General features: G+C 64.7%; 1 protein-coding gene across 1 annotated transcript in view; it reads left to right on the top strand.

Moving 5' to 3' along the window:
- Nucleotides 1–596: 596 nt before the first annotated feature.
- Nucleotides 597–18,086, top strand: part of NOTCH3 (notch receptor 3) — a 44,291-nt gene continuing 26,801 nt past the window's right edge. The window contains exons 1-4 of the mRNA XM_048834209.2: nucleotides 597–799; nucleotides 8,139–8,220; nucleotides 15,829–15,971; nucleotides 16,327–16,662. Coding sequence (XP_048690166.2) covers nucleotides 715–799; nucleotides 8,139–8,220; nucleotides 15,829–15,971; nucleotides 16,327–16,662 — 646 coding nt within the window. The 5' untranslated portion in view covers nucleotides 597–714. The remainder of the gene's footprint in view (nucleotides 800–8,138; nucleotides 8,221–15,828; nucleotides 15,972–16,326; nucleotides 16,663–18,086) is intronic.

An 18,086-nucleotide genomic window follows, 5' to 3' on the forward strand; every position in this document is an offset into this window, starting at 1 on the left:
GCCAGCGATGGAAACTTTCCCCTCCTTGGGGATTTGGATGCTCATAAAAAACAAACGCTTTTTTTGGTCATGTTGGAGGGAGGATTCATGACTCTGTGGGAAAGGCCGAGGCTATGGGGCCTGAGCCAGCACCTCTCTGACCCCAGCACACACACCGCTGCCTCTGCCCCCCTCTCGCCCTGCTGGGGGAAGGGAGGCAGGTTTGGAGCCCTCTACCCTGGGGGCCTTTACCCGGTCGCTCACAGATTTCCCCGCAAAGCCCCCACTGCACCCCTCCCCCTCCACAGTCATCTGTCCCCCGGAGCCCGAGCCCCACTGAGCGCCGCGGTGCCCTCCTTTCCCCCCGCCTGCAGCGAGTGAGCCCGGCCAGCCCCCCGGCACCTGCCGGCGCCGGCTCGGGCAGGGGGCGCTGGCTGCAGCGCGGGGCTGGGCCTGGCCGGGAGCGGGCTGGGCAGGAGGGAGGGGAGGGAAGGAGCGTGGGAGCCCGGGGAGGAGGCGGCCGGGCCCCGCCCCGCGCAGAGGAGGGGCGGCCGGGCCGGGACTCGAGTCGCTGCTGGCGGGGGAAGTTTCCCAGGGTCCGGGAGGGAGGGAGGCAGCCTGGCTGCGCTGGAGTCTGGCTCTGCGGCGCGGGGCTCCCGGCCGCGCCATGGATCTCTAGGGCGGGGGCGGCGGAGGAGCGGGGTCCGGGTCCGGGATCGCGAGCGGAGCAGCGGGATGGGCTCGGGGGCCGGGTCCCGGGCGCTGCTGGGTGGCAGCCTCCTGGGCATCGCGCTGCTGGTGCAGCTGGGAGCCGGAGCAGGTAAGGGGGCAGGGGCGGGGATCCCGTGCGGGGGGCGCGCCGGCTGTGGGAGCTGTGGTCCGGAGAGCTGGAGCGGGGATCGCGGCAGCTGCGAGTGCCAGGGGAACCCCCCCCCCATCCCCGGCGATCTCTTGCTAAGCAGCCCGGCGTTGGGGCAGTTCCGGAGACCCCGTTCTTGAGGGGTCCTCTCTTGGTCTTTGGGGGCCCAGGCGGTTTCGGGGCCCGCAGTTTGATGTTGCGGGGGGCGTCTGGTGGCGTCAGGGAGGGGGGCGACGTGATCTGGTCCCTTGACTTTCTCTTTACAAACTTTACAAAACTTTTATTTTCCGAGGGGGGGGGTGTTCAAAGCCAGGAATCCGCCGCGCGCCCCAATGATGCGGGCTCCCCCGGCAGGGATCAGCGGCTGAATTGGGGGGGGAGGGGGGGCTCAGGACGGTGACGGCTCCGTCCAATTTGGGAACCACTTGTAACCAGTCTCTTGTGCGCTCTCCCCTGCCCGGAGAGCCCCCTCCCTTGTCTGCGCTGGGGGGAGGGGGCTGGCCCTGTGTCAGAGCACAAAGAAAATACTTAATCAATGTATAATCCCTGCTTGGGGGAGGGGGCTGCGCGGCCCCTGCCCCGCGGCTGGGCTGGGGCGGGGAGTTCGCAGGCACTGATTTGAGGCTGCGGGGAACAATCCTGCGCTCCTCTTCTTTCGCTATTGACTAGAAGTAACTTTCCAGCAGCCTGCGCCAGCCAGCCTGGGCGCGCGGGGAAACCTGGAGTTGGAGCGCGGATCCGGCTTCCCCAGCCGGCGCCTTCCCCCTTGCCGCCCTTCCCCCACTCTGCGGTCGCGGCCTCCTGCCCATGAAATCCCCACGAGCCCGGCGCAGAGTGTGTGTGTGTGTGGGGGGGGATCACATTGTATTGGGGTGGGGGCTGTGCAGGGGGAGCAGTGACCCCACCCCCGGGGGGTTAGCTGGGATTGCCATGAAACGGCTTCCTGGGGGGGCCGCTGGGGCTGACATTACATTTGATGGCGTTTTTGTTGTGGTTCAGTGTGTGGAATGAGTGTGGGGGCTGGGGGTGTGGGGTGTGGTGGGGGGCTGATTTCCTGCACAGAGGCTCCAGCAGCTGCTTTGGCTCCGGTCTCTTCCCTCTGCCAACCCCGGATGCTCAAACTTTTCTGTGTTGGAAAGTGACTCCGAGGCACGGTCCTGGGGCGCTCCCAGCCCTGCCCGGGCTGGGCTCCCCCCACTTCTCCACAGAGCTGGGGCATTGCGGCAGGGCACCCGCTGACTAGGGAGCACTAAGGAAGCCGGGAGAGAACTTCAAAATGCTTACCCAGCTCCGCACTGGGCCAGCTGGGATCTGGCCTCCCCTGGCTCTGCCGGGCAAGTGGCAAGCTCAGTAAGGGTCCTGGGGTCCCAGCTGGTCAGCCCCCCCCCCCCGCCGCCCCCCAAGTGAGTGTGAGTTGGGACCGAGGTGATGCGTCTGGGAGATAAGATGATTCAATTGCGTGTCCTGCATGGACTTGCTGGTGCACAGCAATGTGCCAGCGATGAGAGAACTGCTGTGAAAGGTAAATACAGCGCAGGGTTATTATTCAGCGTGGGTTTCACTTGCCCATGAAGCTGCTGGACTGGTTTGTGCGGCTCCGGGAGACTGGCCTGCTGCCTGCACTCCCAGCCCATGGGACCACATGTGGATGGGCCCAGGGCCTGTGGGATGGCTGCTGCAGGTTGAGGATGCCCTGAAGTATAACCCCTCCTCCCCCCTTGCTGCCTGGCTGGACATAGACCAGCATTGTTCTTCTTGAGCAACTCGCTGCCTTGCGGAAGCCCCACTATTCGTTCCTGAGCAGCGCGTGGCCCCACGGCTAGACAGGGGTCTGGCCGCTGCTCCCGCACAGACTGCTGGTGCCAACCCCCCCGCAGGAGCTTGGAGCGTCTCAGTCCCGGAGCCAGGAACCAGCCTCCAGATGCACCCAGACTGTGTCCTCACTAGGGAAAGACGCCTCTAGCCCCTGTCACAGCCTGAGTGAGGACGAGGCCTTTGCAGCTCCAACTGCTTGGGGGCTGGGCAAGGGCTGGGAGGCCTTGGGCTCAGCTCAGCCTCTTCTGGGTAAATTCTTGTCTTGGGTGGTCAGAGTAGAAATCAGGTTATCGGGGTGTCGATTACCCCTCTCCTTGTGTGTGGCGGGGAGCGGCCTGGTCCTCCCCTCCCCCAGTCCTGGTCCTCCTGGGGGATGGGGGGGGAGAAACAGCTCAGCTTCTCGCCCCCCATCCTGGGGATGAGGTCCTACCTTTGCAAAGTCTCGTTTCCAGGACTTTCCCTGATTGATTTTAGCCACACCCTGTTTAACCTCCCCCTTCCTCCAGAGCAGCCTGGCTCCCACAAAACTGGCTTCTCTGTGCCCTGCTGCAGCAGTGCGGGGTCCCCAGGGCGCGATGGTTTGTGTGGGACCCGGTTGGTTTGTGGCCAGGCTCCCCATGTTGCCCCCTAAGTGAAGGGGCTTGTGGGGGCGGCCTCCCCTGTGGAATGCGGCGGGGGCGGGAGTTGGGTGGCAGGCAATGGCTTGGTGGCGCTGGCCTCTGTCATTCACCCACAAACAGTGTGAGACCCTGCCCCTCCCCTGGCGCTGGCTATGCTGGGGGAGCGCTCAGAGCTGCAGCAGCTGCCTCTCCTCCAGATGCCGGAGAGGGCTGGCCTGCTGGCTGGCTGGGCCATTGACTTGCCTGCCCCTTTCTTCTCCCCACTGCGTTGCTAGCCTGTGAACAAAGCGGCCAGGCAGCTGGAGAGCTGTGGAATCTGGAGAGGGCCCTGGAGCCGCCTGAACAATCACACTGGCTAATCCGGTTGTAAACACTCCTCCCACAGAGCCGCTGGCTGCAGCAAGGGGAGACCCAGGGACCCAACCCGCCGGGCCAGGAGGAGTGGGGCTGGGGGGCCCGCCTGCCCCAGCACAGCCAGCGCAGGCCATGCTCTCCTGCCCAACTGGTAGGACAGTGTGGACCTGTTCTCAGGGGCTCTCTGCCTGGCTTGTGAGCCCCCTTCCCTGCTGCCTTGGCGACCGCAGAGCTTTCCCCAGGGCAGCATCCAAATGTGCCCCAGAATCAGGGCCTGAACCTGCTCGCCCACCCAGAATGGAGACCAGGAATCCTGGGGCAGTGGCGTCTCACGAGTCCCCCTCCACTCATGGGCTTTTAGCGACACTGACCGCTTCCCCAGCCATGGGGAGAGCAAGGAGTGGGTGAGCCTCCCCGGCCCCTGCCGGGGGCACCAGTTGCACTGAAGGGTGCCTGCTGGGGCCAGTGGTGGGGATTCGGATGCCGGGGCTTGGATTGCACCTTGGAAGTGACAGGTCCTGTCTCCCACTCCAGCCAACCCTGTGGCAGTCGGTCCCCATGCTCTGGGCTGGGTCACAGCTGGCATCCCCTAGACATGAGAGGCTCCGACTCTCCCAGACCAACCACTCTGAACTGGCTGCACTGTTGGGGCGGGGCAGTTGGCTGTGTCTGCCAGGCCAGGGGTACCAGCTCCGCTATCCTGTGACGGTCAGTTCTGGTCCATCTGTGGGTCCTTGGCTGGCAGGAGCAGCCCTTCCCCTGCCCTGGGGAGTGGGGGAGTTGCAGTAATGGGATCCATAACTGAACAGTCTGGGGCGCTGGCTGAGCCCTCCCTGGGGCCCTGAGCTCCTCATGAGGCTTCATAAATGCCAGAGAGGAGGCAGGTTGGGGCTACTTCTGCCCCAGTCATTGGCAGAGCTGAGGATAGAACCCAGGAGTCCTGACTGTCTCACCTTTCCCTGGTCCATTCCTCTCTGGGTGGCTCTGGATCCTGTGTCCTGCTTGACAATATGCATTGGGCTGGCTTGGCCTTTGGTGTGCTGTTTCAGGCAGATGGGAGGTACCGGCAGTCCCTGGGCTAGCTGTGGCTGTCGGGTCACTGCCTTACTGCTAGCTTAAGTAGTCCTGCTAGGCTGCCTGTGGTCAGGATCCCGGGGCTGCTGGACAGCATGGGTCAGGGGTGCGAGACTCTGTCGGTATGTGCCCTGCCTCGCCTGGCATACCTGTGATGCAGAGGGGTGAGCGGCTGTGTCCCAGCATGCACTGTCCCTAACTCAGCTGTGGGGGACAGGGGAATACGGGGGCTGGGGTGAGGCCAGGTGTGTGTTGGCACAGTGCCCCCCTCGCTGTCTATAACCCCCAGGGCTCAGAGCTGAGCACCTCGCTGCCTGCAGGGGCTGATGGGAGACTGTGCCCCAGGCCTGCCGGAGCGAGAAGCTGGGGCTGTTTGTGAGGGTGTCCCACTTTGGACAGCAGGACTTGGGGGAGGTGTGGGGGGTCGTTCTGTGCCTCTCTCCACCTCAGGAGTCCTAGAGCCCTCCGGGGCACCGGAGCCTCCAGGGTCATCCTGGCTCACCCCGCCTTTGGCAGCATGAACTGCCCCAGCGTTCCCACAGCCTCTTATCACCACTGTCCTTGAATTTCTGCAGTGATGGGGCCTTGGCTGCTGCTGTTGTTTGTTTGTTTTTTTTGTTTTTTTGGGTGTGGGGGGAGAATGGGTGCTAGTGAGTTAGAATTAGGGATGGGGCTGGCAGTCAGGACTCCTGGGTTCTATCCTTGGCTTTGGGAAGGAAGTGGGGGCTTCTGGGTTAGATTGTGGGGTGGGGCTTGCAGTCAGGACTCCTGGGTTCTCTCCCAGCTGTGCCACTGACTCGCTGGGTGACTTTAGGCAGTACCCTTCCTATCTCTATGCCTTAGTTTCCTGTTGGTGCCCTCTTTGGAGGGCTGTGAGGGCCTGCCCCATGGGTGCATGCTGCGGGTTTCCCATTGCACTTCCCATCAGGCCTCCCTGCAGATGGGGAGTTGGAGCTGGCACCCAAAGGGTTAATGTTCTGGGACCCCCTCCCCCGCATTCCCTCTCTAGGGTGGAAGAAGTTAGGACTCTTTTTAAAATCCCCCCCGGGCCTGCCCTGGGTATCACACTGGGGGGCATGGGAGCCCCTCATCGCACGCATCCCAGTGTGGAACAGGCTCCCGCTCCACTGTGGGGGGCTCGACTGGGTTTGCCGCTCCACAGACTCTTCTGTGCGGGGCCCGAACCTCCTCCTGGCACCTGGGGCAACCCCACCAGCTCTCCGGGAGAATGAGCCTCTCGGCATCTCATCCCCCTCCCCAAAAGCTGCCACGCCTGGGGCCCCTCACGGGGCTGTGGGGTGAGGGTTGGCGCCAAGGGCAAAGGAGCCCAGGGATCAGAGTGGGGGTGGGAGCTGTCTAAGCCCGATGCCACCCCTTCGGCTGCAGCCGTGTGTGGGGAGGGGGCTGGTCTCGCCTGCAGCACTGGCTCTGGGGTCTGCCTGGTGGAGCTGGGGCTGCAGTGGGGGAGAGGGGCGGGGGCGGCATTGTCTCTGGGAGCTGATCTGTGTGCTGGGCACGCAGCATGCTCCAAGTGGGTCTGGAGGAAATGGCTGGTGGGGGAAGGAGCAAGGCCCCTGAGCCCTATGTGGCCTGTGGGGCCCAGGCCTGGCCTCTCCTCTCTCTCTGCATGGGGGGAGGGGGCTGATGGGTTTGTGCCTTGCCCTGCTCCCCAGCCGTGGAAAACTGCTGCTGGGATTTCCCTTTGGGATCGGCTCCTCCAGGGGGCCTGGAGCTGCAGCCCCAGGGGCATAGAGATGTCTTAACCCCATTTATTCATGGGGCCAATCCAGCCAGGGGGGCTGTGACCAGCCCACCCCACCCTCCCATTAGCAGCCCAGGCAGTGGCCCATGGGGGGGTTGTGGGGTGTCTCTAGTTTGCCCCCCCATGCTAGCCCAGCTGCTGGCAGAGCTGCCCAGAGGTCTGGAAGGGGAGAGGGCTCGCAGGGCTGGGTGCCCTGGCCCCTCGACCCTAGATTGGGTCCAGACAGGGCTGGCAGCTGGTCCTTGTCATCCTGGCACAGGATGGGTCTCACTGTCCCTGGGGAGGCTTCTTCAGGAGGCTGTGGGGGCTGGCAGAGCTGGGGCTGCCCTGGGCAACAGGTCCCTGGGCTGGGGACTCGGGGGGCCTCTGTGTCAGTCAGTCTGCCTCAGAGCGACCCTCCCTCCCCAGGCTGTGGGAACCTGGCACTCAGGGTGGAGGCAGAGGGCTGGGCTGGCTGTAGGGTGAGCTGTGGGTGCAGGTCTCCTGGGCCTCGAACTGCTGTAACACCCAGGATGGTGCAGTCGCAATCCCCTCCCAGCTGTGTTGCTCTGTCCCCTGCATGTGGGGCCGAGGCCCCCGGCTCTGTGCTGCCTGGCATGACCCAGTGTCCTTGGCAGGGTGAGGGTCTCTGAGCCGAGGTCCGAGCTAGCAGGTTACTACTGTATGAGGGGCCTGGGAAGAGGCAGAGATTAGCAGGGCAGGTCCCTGGACACTTGATGAAGACACTGGCTGGGCTTTGAGGCCCTGACAGGTCCCGAGCTGCCTCCTCTCCCTGTGGGGTCCTGGTGGCCTGGGCCCATGTGCCACAGGGGAGAGGATTCTGGGAGCTGGAGTTCTGGGGGCTGCTGTCCCCTTGGTCCCAGGGAGTGCGGGGCCATAGCATATGACTGGAACCTGCAGGTTGTGCCTGGAGCCCTGAAAACCCCTGTCCCCCTCCCCCTGTGCTGGATGGCACTGGGGGCTGGTGGTGGTGGAGTCACACAGACCTTTCCTTGGCTCACTGGTGGGGGGCACCCCCAAACTAAACTTCTTAGTCATGCATGGAACTTGTCTGACAGCTGCCCTCCTCCTGGTTTGTGGGGTGTGTGTGTCTTCCCTTTGCCTGCTGCTGCTGGGATGAAATTTTCCCCATGCAACTTCAGTACCAGTGTCAGTGCATTGACTCTGAAGCCTAATGGTGGCTGTTTAAATCCCAGCCCTGATAGCAGCTGTCATAAATATAGGGGGAAGGGTAGCAACCTTTATGTATGTAGTAGCATAAAATCCCTCCTTGGCAGCTGTACTGGACTGCTTTACAACAACGTTGCTGTTGATCATTTCAGGGTGGGGCTTGGGGTTATGGGCAGGGTCCTGCCACGTCCATCCAGTTTATGGGGTGCTCTGATGTTCCCTGGGGCTTGCCCTGAACAGTGTGCTCTAAGCCAGGCGGGTGATGGACCAAGGACCATCTGGGTGTGGCGGGGGCACAGGGAAGCAGTGAGCAGAAGCTGTCAGGGGTTGCTGCTAGGAAGCCCCCTGGATCCCTCCACCCTGGTGCAACTGGCATGGCCAGTGACTGAGCTGGGCTCCCCACAGAGGGGCCGGGCACGAGGGAGCTCTGTGTGGGGGTGGGGGCAGGGAGGGGAGGGGGCCACTCCTCTGCTCTAATGGGCTCTCTCCCACTCTCTCCCTGCAGCCGTGCAGTGTCTGGAAGGCTCCATGCCCTGTGAGAATGGCGGCCAGTGCATCCTCTACTCCAACGGGAAGGCAGCCTGCGTGTAAGTGACCCCCTGCTCTGCAGGTTGGGATCCATGCCCGCTGCCATCCAGCACGGGGCTGTAGGCAAGATGGGCTCCACGGTGGTTGGGTGTTGCTCACAGGCTGTGGGGGGGAGGGGACGGGGGGGTGCCTTTCCCACTGTCCTTGGGGTCGGCGGATGGACAGGTCTGAACCAGCGGGAACCGGAGGCCTGGGGCTGGGTTAACAGGAGGGAGGGTGGTTCCTGGCAGTGCGTCATAAGGAGTAAAGGCAGTGTGGCCCAGTGGTTCAGCCGGCCCAGCGCAGGTTCTGCAGCACTGGGTTCTGTTCCCGGCTCTGCGCCCATTTTGCTGGGTCTCACCTGATGTGTGTCCTTGGCTGGGGGCCTGCATGGCTGTCCCACAGCCCTTGTCACCGTGCCTGGCACGGCCCTGCCCTAAAGAGCCGGTGGTGATTGGGGAGTGCCAGCCAGCAGGGAGAGGGGACTAGATGACCTCCTGTGGTCTCTTCCAACCCTGATATTCTATGATATTCTATTCATGGCACCAAGCCCCAGTGGTTGGGGGATGTGGGGAGCAGCCACTTACTGTGAGGTAGCCTCTTGCCTGCTCCTCATGGCCTCCGCAAAGGGATGCAGCAGAAGGGACCCTCGCCAGGCCAAGGGAGGGGAGCCAATCTGGGAGAATGGTGTGGAGCCACCCCACTGGGGCTGTGAGCATATGGGAAGGGCTAGGGGTTGCCCTGAGCTGATGGGAGCGGGGGATGCTTGGGGCAGGGTGGGGTGTTATAAGAGTTCAGGGGGGTGGGGTGGGTCTCTTTCCATGTCAGCAGCCAGGCAGTGGGCGACTCACTGTGCCTCTGGAGGCCCAGCTGTTGGGCGCGACCCCTCCTGTCCCCGAGGCCCTGTGCTGGGGAGGGGAACACGGGGTGATGCTTGCTGACGCATTGGGGGGAGAAAGGGCTTCCAGCCGGGGTTGGGATGAGCTGGGAGGGCGGCTGCAGAAGAGGTGAATCTTGTGCCTGGGGGAAGGCTAGTGGAGGGCAAAGTGACAAGGTGCCTGGATGTTTTCTTTGGGGCTCCCTGGGCAGAGAGCTGACACCCCAGGGTTCACATCCTCTGGCTCTCTCCCCCGCCCACCCCACACTGGCAAAGGGGCTGAGATCCCCCCCCCCCCCCGCCCAAGCCCTTGTTTCCTCCCTGCTGTGGCTGTTGCAATCCCAGATTGCAGAACAGTGTTAGCAGTGACGTGTGCTGCCCCCCCCCGCAGCTCCCCACTTCCTGCCGCGGGGAGGGGGGGACTCCTCCTGCCCGGCCTCCTTCCCAGAGTCTCCCAGACAGGGGGCCTCTTCACGAGGGGGCCCTGGAGTCATTTGATCCCAGTGGCTGCAGACAGCCCTTGGAAGGGAAGCAGCTGCTGATCTGTGGAACTGGGTGGGGGGCATGTGAGACCTAGGCCGTGTCCGGAGCTGAGCTGACCCCATCAGGCTAGGGTGACTGAGCTGACCCCCACCTCCCCAGCCCCCATTGGAGCAGCTGGCCTGTGTAGGAGAGGCCAGGAAGGAGTGTGCTGAGTTTCCTGGTTCTCAACCCTGCCAGTGGGAGCACTTGAAGGGAGGCTGTTTGGCTCCCCGGCCCTGGCTGGGCCAGTCCTCTGGGAAGGGGCTGGCTGGAGAGACTGCAGGCCCTGGGCCCCAGCCTGGCCAGATGCTTTCCCTGGTGGGGATGCTGTAAAGGCCATGTGGGGGGGACCCACCAGCTGCTGGTGGGGAGGGGGCTGGGAACAAAGGGGAGACGGCACTGGGCCATGGCAGCTCTTGCTGTGCCCGGCCCCGCTTGGTCAGTGTGGATGGAAGATGGGTGTGGAATGGCGATTGCCACGTCTGCCGTGCTGTGCCACCCAACAGGCTTGCGGAGTCCTGGTGAGCCAGCTGCAAGGGGCTGGGGCTGACTAGCATGGGGTGCTTCAGTGAGTGTCATCACCCTACTTCACAGGAGCAGAGCTGGGGATAAAACCCAGGGATCCTGACTCCCAGTGCCCCTGCTCTAGCCACTCGACCCTGCCGTCTCTGATCCCAGTAATGACTTTCTCTGTGAATCACTTCCATTTTCTTCCTGCATCTGACTCTGCAGTGCAAGCTCTGGGGGGTGGGGCTGCCAGTGGGGCAAAGCAGGCTGATTATCTGGGAATCCCCTCTCCAGGTCAGGGCTCCAGGCCCTGCTGCTGGGGAGTTGGAACCAGATGGGGCTGAGCCCCGGAGACTGGATGCAGGGGGCCTGGGCAGCTCCTGGCAGTCTCTCTGCAGAGCCGGCTCTGACCTGTCACCCAGCTCATGGATTCCAGGGGGAAGAGGTTGGCGCCTGGTGGGGGCAGCGGCTGGCTCTGCAAGGGTAGCCTGGGTGGCCCTGTGCCCACCACTTCCTGCGGGGTGAGCCAGGAGTAGCTGGGCGGTTTCTGTGCTGTGCCGTCGCCCGGTCCCCGCTACCCCGAGTGCCAGGCCACGGCACAGCCGCAGCGCAGGCAGGTGCCGGAGCTCGCTGTGGCAGGTTCCCGTCTCCTTGCTGCCTGCCTTGGAATGCCAGACAGGTGGATGGGCCTCCTGCTGCCCCGCCCCGAACAGGTGAATCACCGGCTGCTGCGCTGCCTGGCCAGGAGTAGGAGCAGGATCTGGATGGGGCCTTGCTGCCTGGCTGCTGGAAATCATGGGCTGGAGTGTGGGGCTGGAGCACCAACTGAATGCTGACCTGTGCCCCCCCCACCGCTCCTCTCTGCCAGAACAAGCACAGTGCCCCCAGCCCCCTGCCCCAGCTCACTGGAGCAGGCTCCCATCTGCATGCTGGGTTCTTTGTGCTCTGGAGACAGCCCCCCCCCCACCCCCCGGTGCTGTGGGAGGGGGGCAGATAGGATTGAGTGTGGGGGGCGGGAGGGGTGTGGCGGGAGGCACCAAGGATCGGGGGGCGGGAGGGGCGTAGTGGAGGGCAGAGAAGATCAGGGGGAGGGGTGTAAGGGGCACAGCAGAAGCAGAGATGATTGGAGGGGGTGGCAGAAATGAGCAGCTGGGGGAGGGAGGAGAGGCTTGGGGGGGGACAGGGGGCAGAGAGGAGCAGCCGGAGGGCAGGAGAGGTACGGCGGGGATAGAGGAGTGGCTGGAGGAGGTAGAAGGGAGGCAGAAGGCAGAGAGGAGAAGCTGGGGGGAGGCTGGAGAGGGGCAGAGAGGAGCAGCCAAGATGGTGGGGGCAGGGGGAGAGGGGCAGTGGGGGGGCGGCCGGGAGGGCAGAGAGGAGCGGTGGGGGAGCACAGGGGGCAGCCAGGATGGCAGAGAGGGGCAGGGGCAGAGAGGAGGGGCCGGGGAGGATCAGAGTGGGGCAGGGGGCAGAGAGGAGCAGCCCTGGGGCAGAGCGGGCGAGCTCTAGGTGGATGAACTCTGACTAGGGGACAGAGGGGAGCTGCCAGGGGGGCAGGAAGGGCGCGACAGGGAGCAGAGAGGAGCGGCCGGGGCTCTCCCTGCCGTTTGGCCCAGCATGGTGCTGGTGCTGCTGGAACCTGTCGAACGGGTTGGAGCCGGCTCAGGGAGGGCTGGGAGGAGGGGAGAGAGAATGTAGCTTCTTCCCAGTGCCAGAAATCTGCCCCACTCAGTGTGCGGGGCCCCTCACAGGGGGGCAGCTCCCTGTGGGCCCCATGTGCCCTACCGTGCCAGCCTGGAGCTGGGTTTGCAGCCTGGGTCTGTCTGCCAGGCACCTCGGGGTGAGAAGGTGGGGCTGGTTTAGGCTGGATTGTGCCCGCCCAGACGCCACAGGAAGGGGGTGCCGAATGAGTGTGGGAGTTGGAGAAGTGGGAAGGTGGGGGACAGGATTGGAGCAGGGTCTGATAGGGTGGGGGGCGTGGTGATGGATGGGGGAGGGGCCCATGGGGAATATGTAGGTGGGGGACAGGATTGGAGCAGGGGCTGATGGGATCAGGGGGACGGATGGGGAGGGGGCTGTTGGGGGAATGCATGTGGGAGGATGGAATTGGAAGAGGGGCGTGAGGTCAGGGAGAGCAGTAGGGACCACTGGGGGATGGGAGGGGGCACATGCCAGGGTAGCCCCCATCTGTCAGGTGAGGGGGCATTCTGGGAGCTGTGTGGCCTGGTGGTCAGAGCAAGGGGAGGCGGGCTGGGAGTCAGGACTCCTGGGTTCTATTCTCTAAAGCTGGTTGCTGCCTCCTGCCGCTGGGAGGTATGGGGAGGAAGTTGTGCCCCTGTGCGCTCTCGTGCCCAGGGGCATCCCATCCCTCCAGGAGCGGGTGCCTGAGGCAACTGCCGGGGTGACTCATGGGGTGACGCGGCAGTGGAGCCGCTGAGTCACCGCCCCACGGAGCGGGCTGGGTGCCGGGCTCCACTCCCCAGACATGAGCAGGCAGGAGTATTGCCATGGGGCTGGGAAGGGGGCTGCCTTCCCAGCGTGGGAGCCTGGCTCTGCCTGCGGGGGAGGGCGCTGCCAGGTTTTGGGATACAGGGCCCTGCTCCCCTACTGCTTCCTGCCACAGGGATGCCTGTCCCCACATCCCGTTTCCCTTTCCAGGGGCTGGGTGGGTGGATGTGGTGGGAAGCTCTGCCAACCCCAGCCTTGCACTCAGGGTGGCCCCCCACACACATGCAGGGAGAGGGGAGTTGGCATCTCACCAAGTGCTGCTGGAGGGAGCCCAAAATGGAGTGTGCAGGATGGGGATGGGGGGGTCCGCAGGCCAGTGGAGTTGCCTGTGTCACTGCTGGGGGGGCTGCATGGCCTGGGATGGTCAGTGGCATTTGCTGTGGCTGCTGCTGAGGCAGGCACAGCTGTCCGTCTGCAGACTCCAGGGGATGGGGAGGGGGAGGAGTTCCTGCAGGCAGTATTGGTCAATGGGTCTGAGCCGGGGGCAGGGGAGTTATGGTCTTGATGGGCCCATTTCTCCGATCTGGGGGTCCAGTGCGGCAGGAGAGAAGGGCTACAAGGCTGGATGGGCCCATGGGTGTGGCAGGCGGGGGCATCTGGTCTGCACTATCTCTCTCCTCACCATCCCTTTCTCCCGCCCCGTCTGTGCCCCCAGCACCATGCATGCTCTGCCCTCTCCTCTCCCTGTTGGGCCATGCCCCCAGCTCTGGGGGGTAGGGCCCAGCGCTCTGGAGAGCTGGTGTAATTCCAGGCCTGGGCAGAGTCCCTGCTGTCCTGCGGTACTTGTGTGACCAGATGTCCCGGTTTTATAGGGACAGTCCCAATATTTGGGGCTTTTTCTTACATAGGCTCCAGTTACCCCCTACCCTCGTCCCGATTTTTCACACTTGCTGGTCACCCTTCTTGGTCCCTGCCTGCAGGGCACTGGAGGGAGCAGGGCAGGAGCACAGGATCTCCTCCAGTCCCAGCCTCTCCCAGCAGGGGATGCTGTATAGAGCAGGCTGGGAGCTCCCGTGCTGTGGTGGGGTGAACTGAGCACCCCCCTGTTTCTGCTGCAGGGTGCCCCCCGGGATTGAGGGCCTGGTTTGCAGGCCCTGGACAGCAGAGCAAACAGGCATTCTGCGTTGCCCTGGGAACGGCAGGCGAGGGGGGTGGGGGTTGGCTGGAGCTGCCGCTGAGCCGGAGACAGGAGCAGATTGGAGGGTATAATCTGTGCACTAGGACCCAGGCTCTGGTGCGGCTCCCCCCAGCGGGTGCCCTCTGGAGCCAGCCCAGCCTGAGGGCGAGCGCCCAGGTGCTGCCCAGCGCTGGCTCCGTCCTGGGACCTGAGCTGTCCTCAGGAGCGAGCCTAGAACTGGGGCTGGGAGGCAGGATGGTCCTGCCCAGCCTGGCTCAGCCCGGCAGGCTTGGCTGCCCTCCCATCCTCCACCTCTCAGCCCCTGCACACCGTGGGTCTCGGACCCAGCCCTGTGGGGCATGCTCCGGGCTGTGAGCCCTGCAGAGAGCCCTCCTGTGGCCTCCCCATTGCAGAGCTCCCAGCATGCGCTGCTCCAGCTTGGCTAGCTAGAGACCTGTGAGCTGGGCCCCGCTCATTGGCGGGCTGGGCCTACCCTGGCTTAGTCCTATAGGACGTAGCCCGGGGGGGGGGGGGGGGAAGGGACTCTACCCTACTCCCTCTGCATGCGCCCCGAGGAGGTGAAGCTGGGGGGGGGGGGCAGGGAACCAGAGAGGGGTGCGGACCTGCTGGCTGGGCCAGGTTCCACTGGGAGTGGGTGCCCCTGTGGACGAGCTCTGGGCGGTGGGATCCCGGGGTCGGAGCGGGGTCCCGGGGCCGCCCCTGCGGACGAGCTCTCGGCGGTGGGGTCCCGGGGTCGGAGCGGGGTCCCGGGGCCGCCCCTGCGGACGAGCTCTCGGCGGTGGGGTCCCGGGGTCGGAGCGGGGTCCCGGGGCCGCCCCTGCGGACGAGCTCTCGGCGGTGGGGTCCCGGGGTCGGAGCGGGGTCCCGGGGCCGCCCCTGCGGACGAGCTCTGGTCGGTGGGGTCCCGGGGTCAGAGCGGGGTCCCGGGGCCGCCCCTGCGGACGAGCTCTCGGTGGTGGGGTCCCGGGGTCGGAGCAGGGGCTGGGCTTGGGCAGGTGCTAAGAGGTGCAGCAGCAGGTGAGATCTTAGGAATGACGGGGTGTGGGGGGCTCAGGGAGTGGGTCCTGAATTGGCTGACGCCAGCTCTTCACAGTTTGTAGCGGGTGGGGGTGATTCTCTGCCGATCTGGGTTAGCAATACAGCCCCATGCGGTGGTGCTGCTCTGCTAGTATAAAGGGGCCTTGTACTGGTGTAGCACGTCTCCTTCCTTGTGTAGGGATAGCTACACAATGGGGAGCCCTTTTGCACTGGCACAGATTCCCCCATGCTTGGAGCTGTACCCCGATGCTGAGCCCAGTCTGGTTTGCCAGCAGACCAATACTTCAGGGTCAGGAAGCAGAGTCAGACTCAGTGGCCCCTTCTCCCCTGGCCAGGGTTATAGGCCGAGGCAGGGAGGATCCCCCTGGGGGAGCAGAGAGGGAGGATTAAAAGTTTCAGTGGAGATCTGGCAAGGGCTGGGGGAACAAGGAGGGGGTAAAGTGAGCAGCTGGCACAATGATGAGTTCACGCTGGTGCCAACTGAGGCCCTGCAAAGGGAGCTGAGCCCACAGGGCGAATGGGCAGCACAGGGCAGGGGGTGTTTGGAGCAGAGCAATGCCAAGCAATGCCTGTTGGAGGGAATAACCTGAGATCTGGGGCAACCCCCAAGACCAGCACCAACTGCATGAGGGCCAGGCTACCCTGGGGACAGCTTGTTGGAGCCACGGGGATGGAGGTGGCTGATGTGCTGTGGCATGGGGGCCCATGGCTGGGTGCTGAGTGCAGGGCTGGGTGCCCACCCACAGAGCACAGTTGGGGGATGGGCTGGGCCAGAGACAACCTCCCCCCCCAAGGAACCCCTGGCAACCAATAAAAGTAGAGGAAATTGATGGACTCTAACCCTACCCCGAAAAGAGAGGCCAGTTGGAGACTCCATGATGCTTCCCCTAGGAAGTTCATTGCCAGTGACGTGATGTAGCAGGTGCCCAGATGCAGTGGTGATGGGTGTGTGGCCTTCCTGCACTGGTTCCGGGCGTTTACCCTTAGTCTCGATCCTCCGCTTGAGGGAGGGACTCACACCAATGTGCCCCCGCTCTGCAGGTGCCAGCCTGGGCTGATTGGCGAGCGTTGCCAGTTCCAGGACCCCTGCCACCAGTCGCCCTGTGCCAATGGGGGCGTGTGTGAGAGCTCCCTCAAGGATGGCACCGTGCAGTACCAGTGCACCTGCCCCAAGGGCTTCCGAGGTGAGGGTCATGTAGGTGGGGGGCATGCTGGTCTAGGGGAGGGGGTGGCGCCCAGCTTGGCCTGGTTGGAGCAGGGGCCAGGATCGGAGCAGGCCGGAGAGGAGGACCCATGCCATGCAGGCCTAAGGGAGATGGGGGATGGCCATAGGGGTGCTGTGGGAGATGGGGAGGGACCCTCAACCCAGCTGTGGGAGGGGAACGGAACCTGACTGAACAAGGCTGGTGCGGGAGGAGGGATGGGCACACCTTGGCCCCAGGGCGGGGATCTGCTTGGCCTAGGGTGAAGGGCTTTCTGGGGTGTCCTCATGCCCAACCAGGCCCTGCTCACAGACCCGCCCCCCCTCGCCCCCCACAGGTCAGGACTGCTCCCTGGCTGATGCCTGTGCCAACAACCCCTGCGCCAACGGGGCCCGCTGCACCAACTGGAACAGCCGCTACAACTGCACCTGCCCACCAGGCTACCAGGGCCGCAACTGCCGCATGGACGTGGACGAGTGCCGGGCGCCGGGCGTCTGCCGCCACGGGGGCACCTGCTTCAACACGCCAGGCTCCTTCCGCTGCCAGTGCCCGGCCGGCTTCACGGGGCATCTGTGTGAAAGCGTCTACATGCCCTGCGCGCCCTCACAGTGCCTCAACGGGGGCACGTGTCGCCAGACCGGGGAGCTGAGCTACGAGTGTGCCTGCCTGCCGGGTGAGGGGGTGGGAGGCTGGTGGGGGGGCTGGGGAGGGAGTGGGGTGCTGAGCAGAGTTTGGGGGCAGCACTCTGGGCTGCAGGGGTTGGTGTGTGGGGGCCTGGCGGAGACAGTGCTGGAGGAATCTGTTCCGGGGGATGCTGTTCCCCTCCCTTAGCGCTGGGGGCAGGCGTTGTTAGGAGTGTGTCTCTTCCCCTGCCCTGGCGCGTGTGCCCATGGGGCTAGCGGCTCCAGGCAGCGCTGCAGGAAGCTCATCGGAAGCTGTAAATGGCGCTGGGAGAACCTGGACCCTGGCCAGGAAGGAAACAATCCCAGGGAGCGTCCGGGAGAGCAGCAGGGCCGGAGCTTGGGGGGCTCCCAACCCTGGGCCATCCCCTCCCCTCCCCTGCTCCCCAGAGCCCCCTTTGGCCCCCTCCCCAGCTCAAGCCAACCGTTTCTTTCTCCCCTGTTAGTCCCCTGTTAGTCCCTTCAGCCCCCTGCCCCCAAAGAATGGCTCATTCTCATCTAAGCTGCAGCTCTGCTCCTGCCAAATCCTGCACCCTCTGCCAGTTGGCTTGGCACTGGGAACACAGGGAAGGAGGGGTACGGTCTGGGGGACCCTGTGTGTGTGTGGGGGCCAGGCCCTGTGGTCTGTGTGTGCGTGTGTGGGGGACAGCGGGTTCGGGGGCGCTGTGTGTGCGTGTGTGGGGGACAGCGGGTTCGGGGGCGCTGTGTGTGCGTGTGTGGGGGACAGCGGGTTCGGGGGCACTGTGTGTGCGTGTGTGGGGGACAGCGGGTTCGGGGGCGCTGTGTGCGTGTGTGCGGGGGACAGCGGGCTTGTGGGCACCGTGTTTGTGTGGGGCGGGGGAGTGGGCTTGGGGACGCTGTGTGGGGGAGCAGCGAGTTTTGGGGGTGCTGTGGGTGCGTGTGAGCAGGGTTCGAGGAGCTGTGTGTGCGTGTGGGGGGGAGCGGGCTCGGGGGTGCTGTATGTGCCAGGGGGCAGAGAGCTCAGGGGTGTTGTGTGTGGGGGGGAGTGGGCTCTGGGGCGCTGTGTGGGGGGGGGAGTGGGCTCGGGGGCCCTGTGTGTGCTGGGGGAAGAGAGCTCGGGTGCTGTGTGTGCGTGGGGGGGGACAGCGGGCTCGGGTGCTGTGTGTGCGTGTGTGGTGGAGCGGGCTCGGGGAGCTGTATGTGTGGGGGGAGCAGGCTCAGGGGCACTATGGGGAGCAGCGAGTTTTGGGGGCGCTGTGTGTGCGTGTGAGCAGGGTTTGGGGAGCTGTGTGTGCATGTGGGGAGGAGCAGGCTCGGGGGCGCTGTGTGTGCGTGGGGGGGAGAGCGGGCTCGGGGACGCTGTGTGCATATGGCAGGAGCTGGCTCTGGGTCTGCTGTGTGTGCCAGGGGGCTGAGAGCTCAGGGGCACTGTGTGGGGGGGTGCAGGCTCAGGGGC

Source organism: Caretta caretta, chromosome 20, assembly GCF_965140235.1.
Source record: "Caretta caretta isolate rCarCar2 chromosome 20, rCarCar1.hap1, whole genome shotgun sequence".
Classification (NCBI taxonomy): domain Eukaryota; kingdom Metazoa; phylum Chordata; order Testudines; family Cheloniidae; genus Caretta; species Caretta caretta.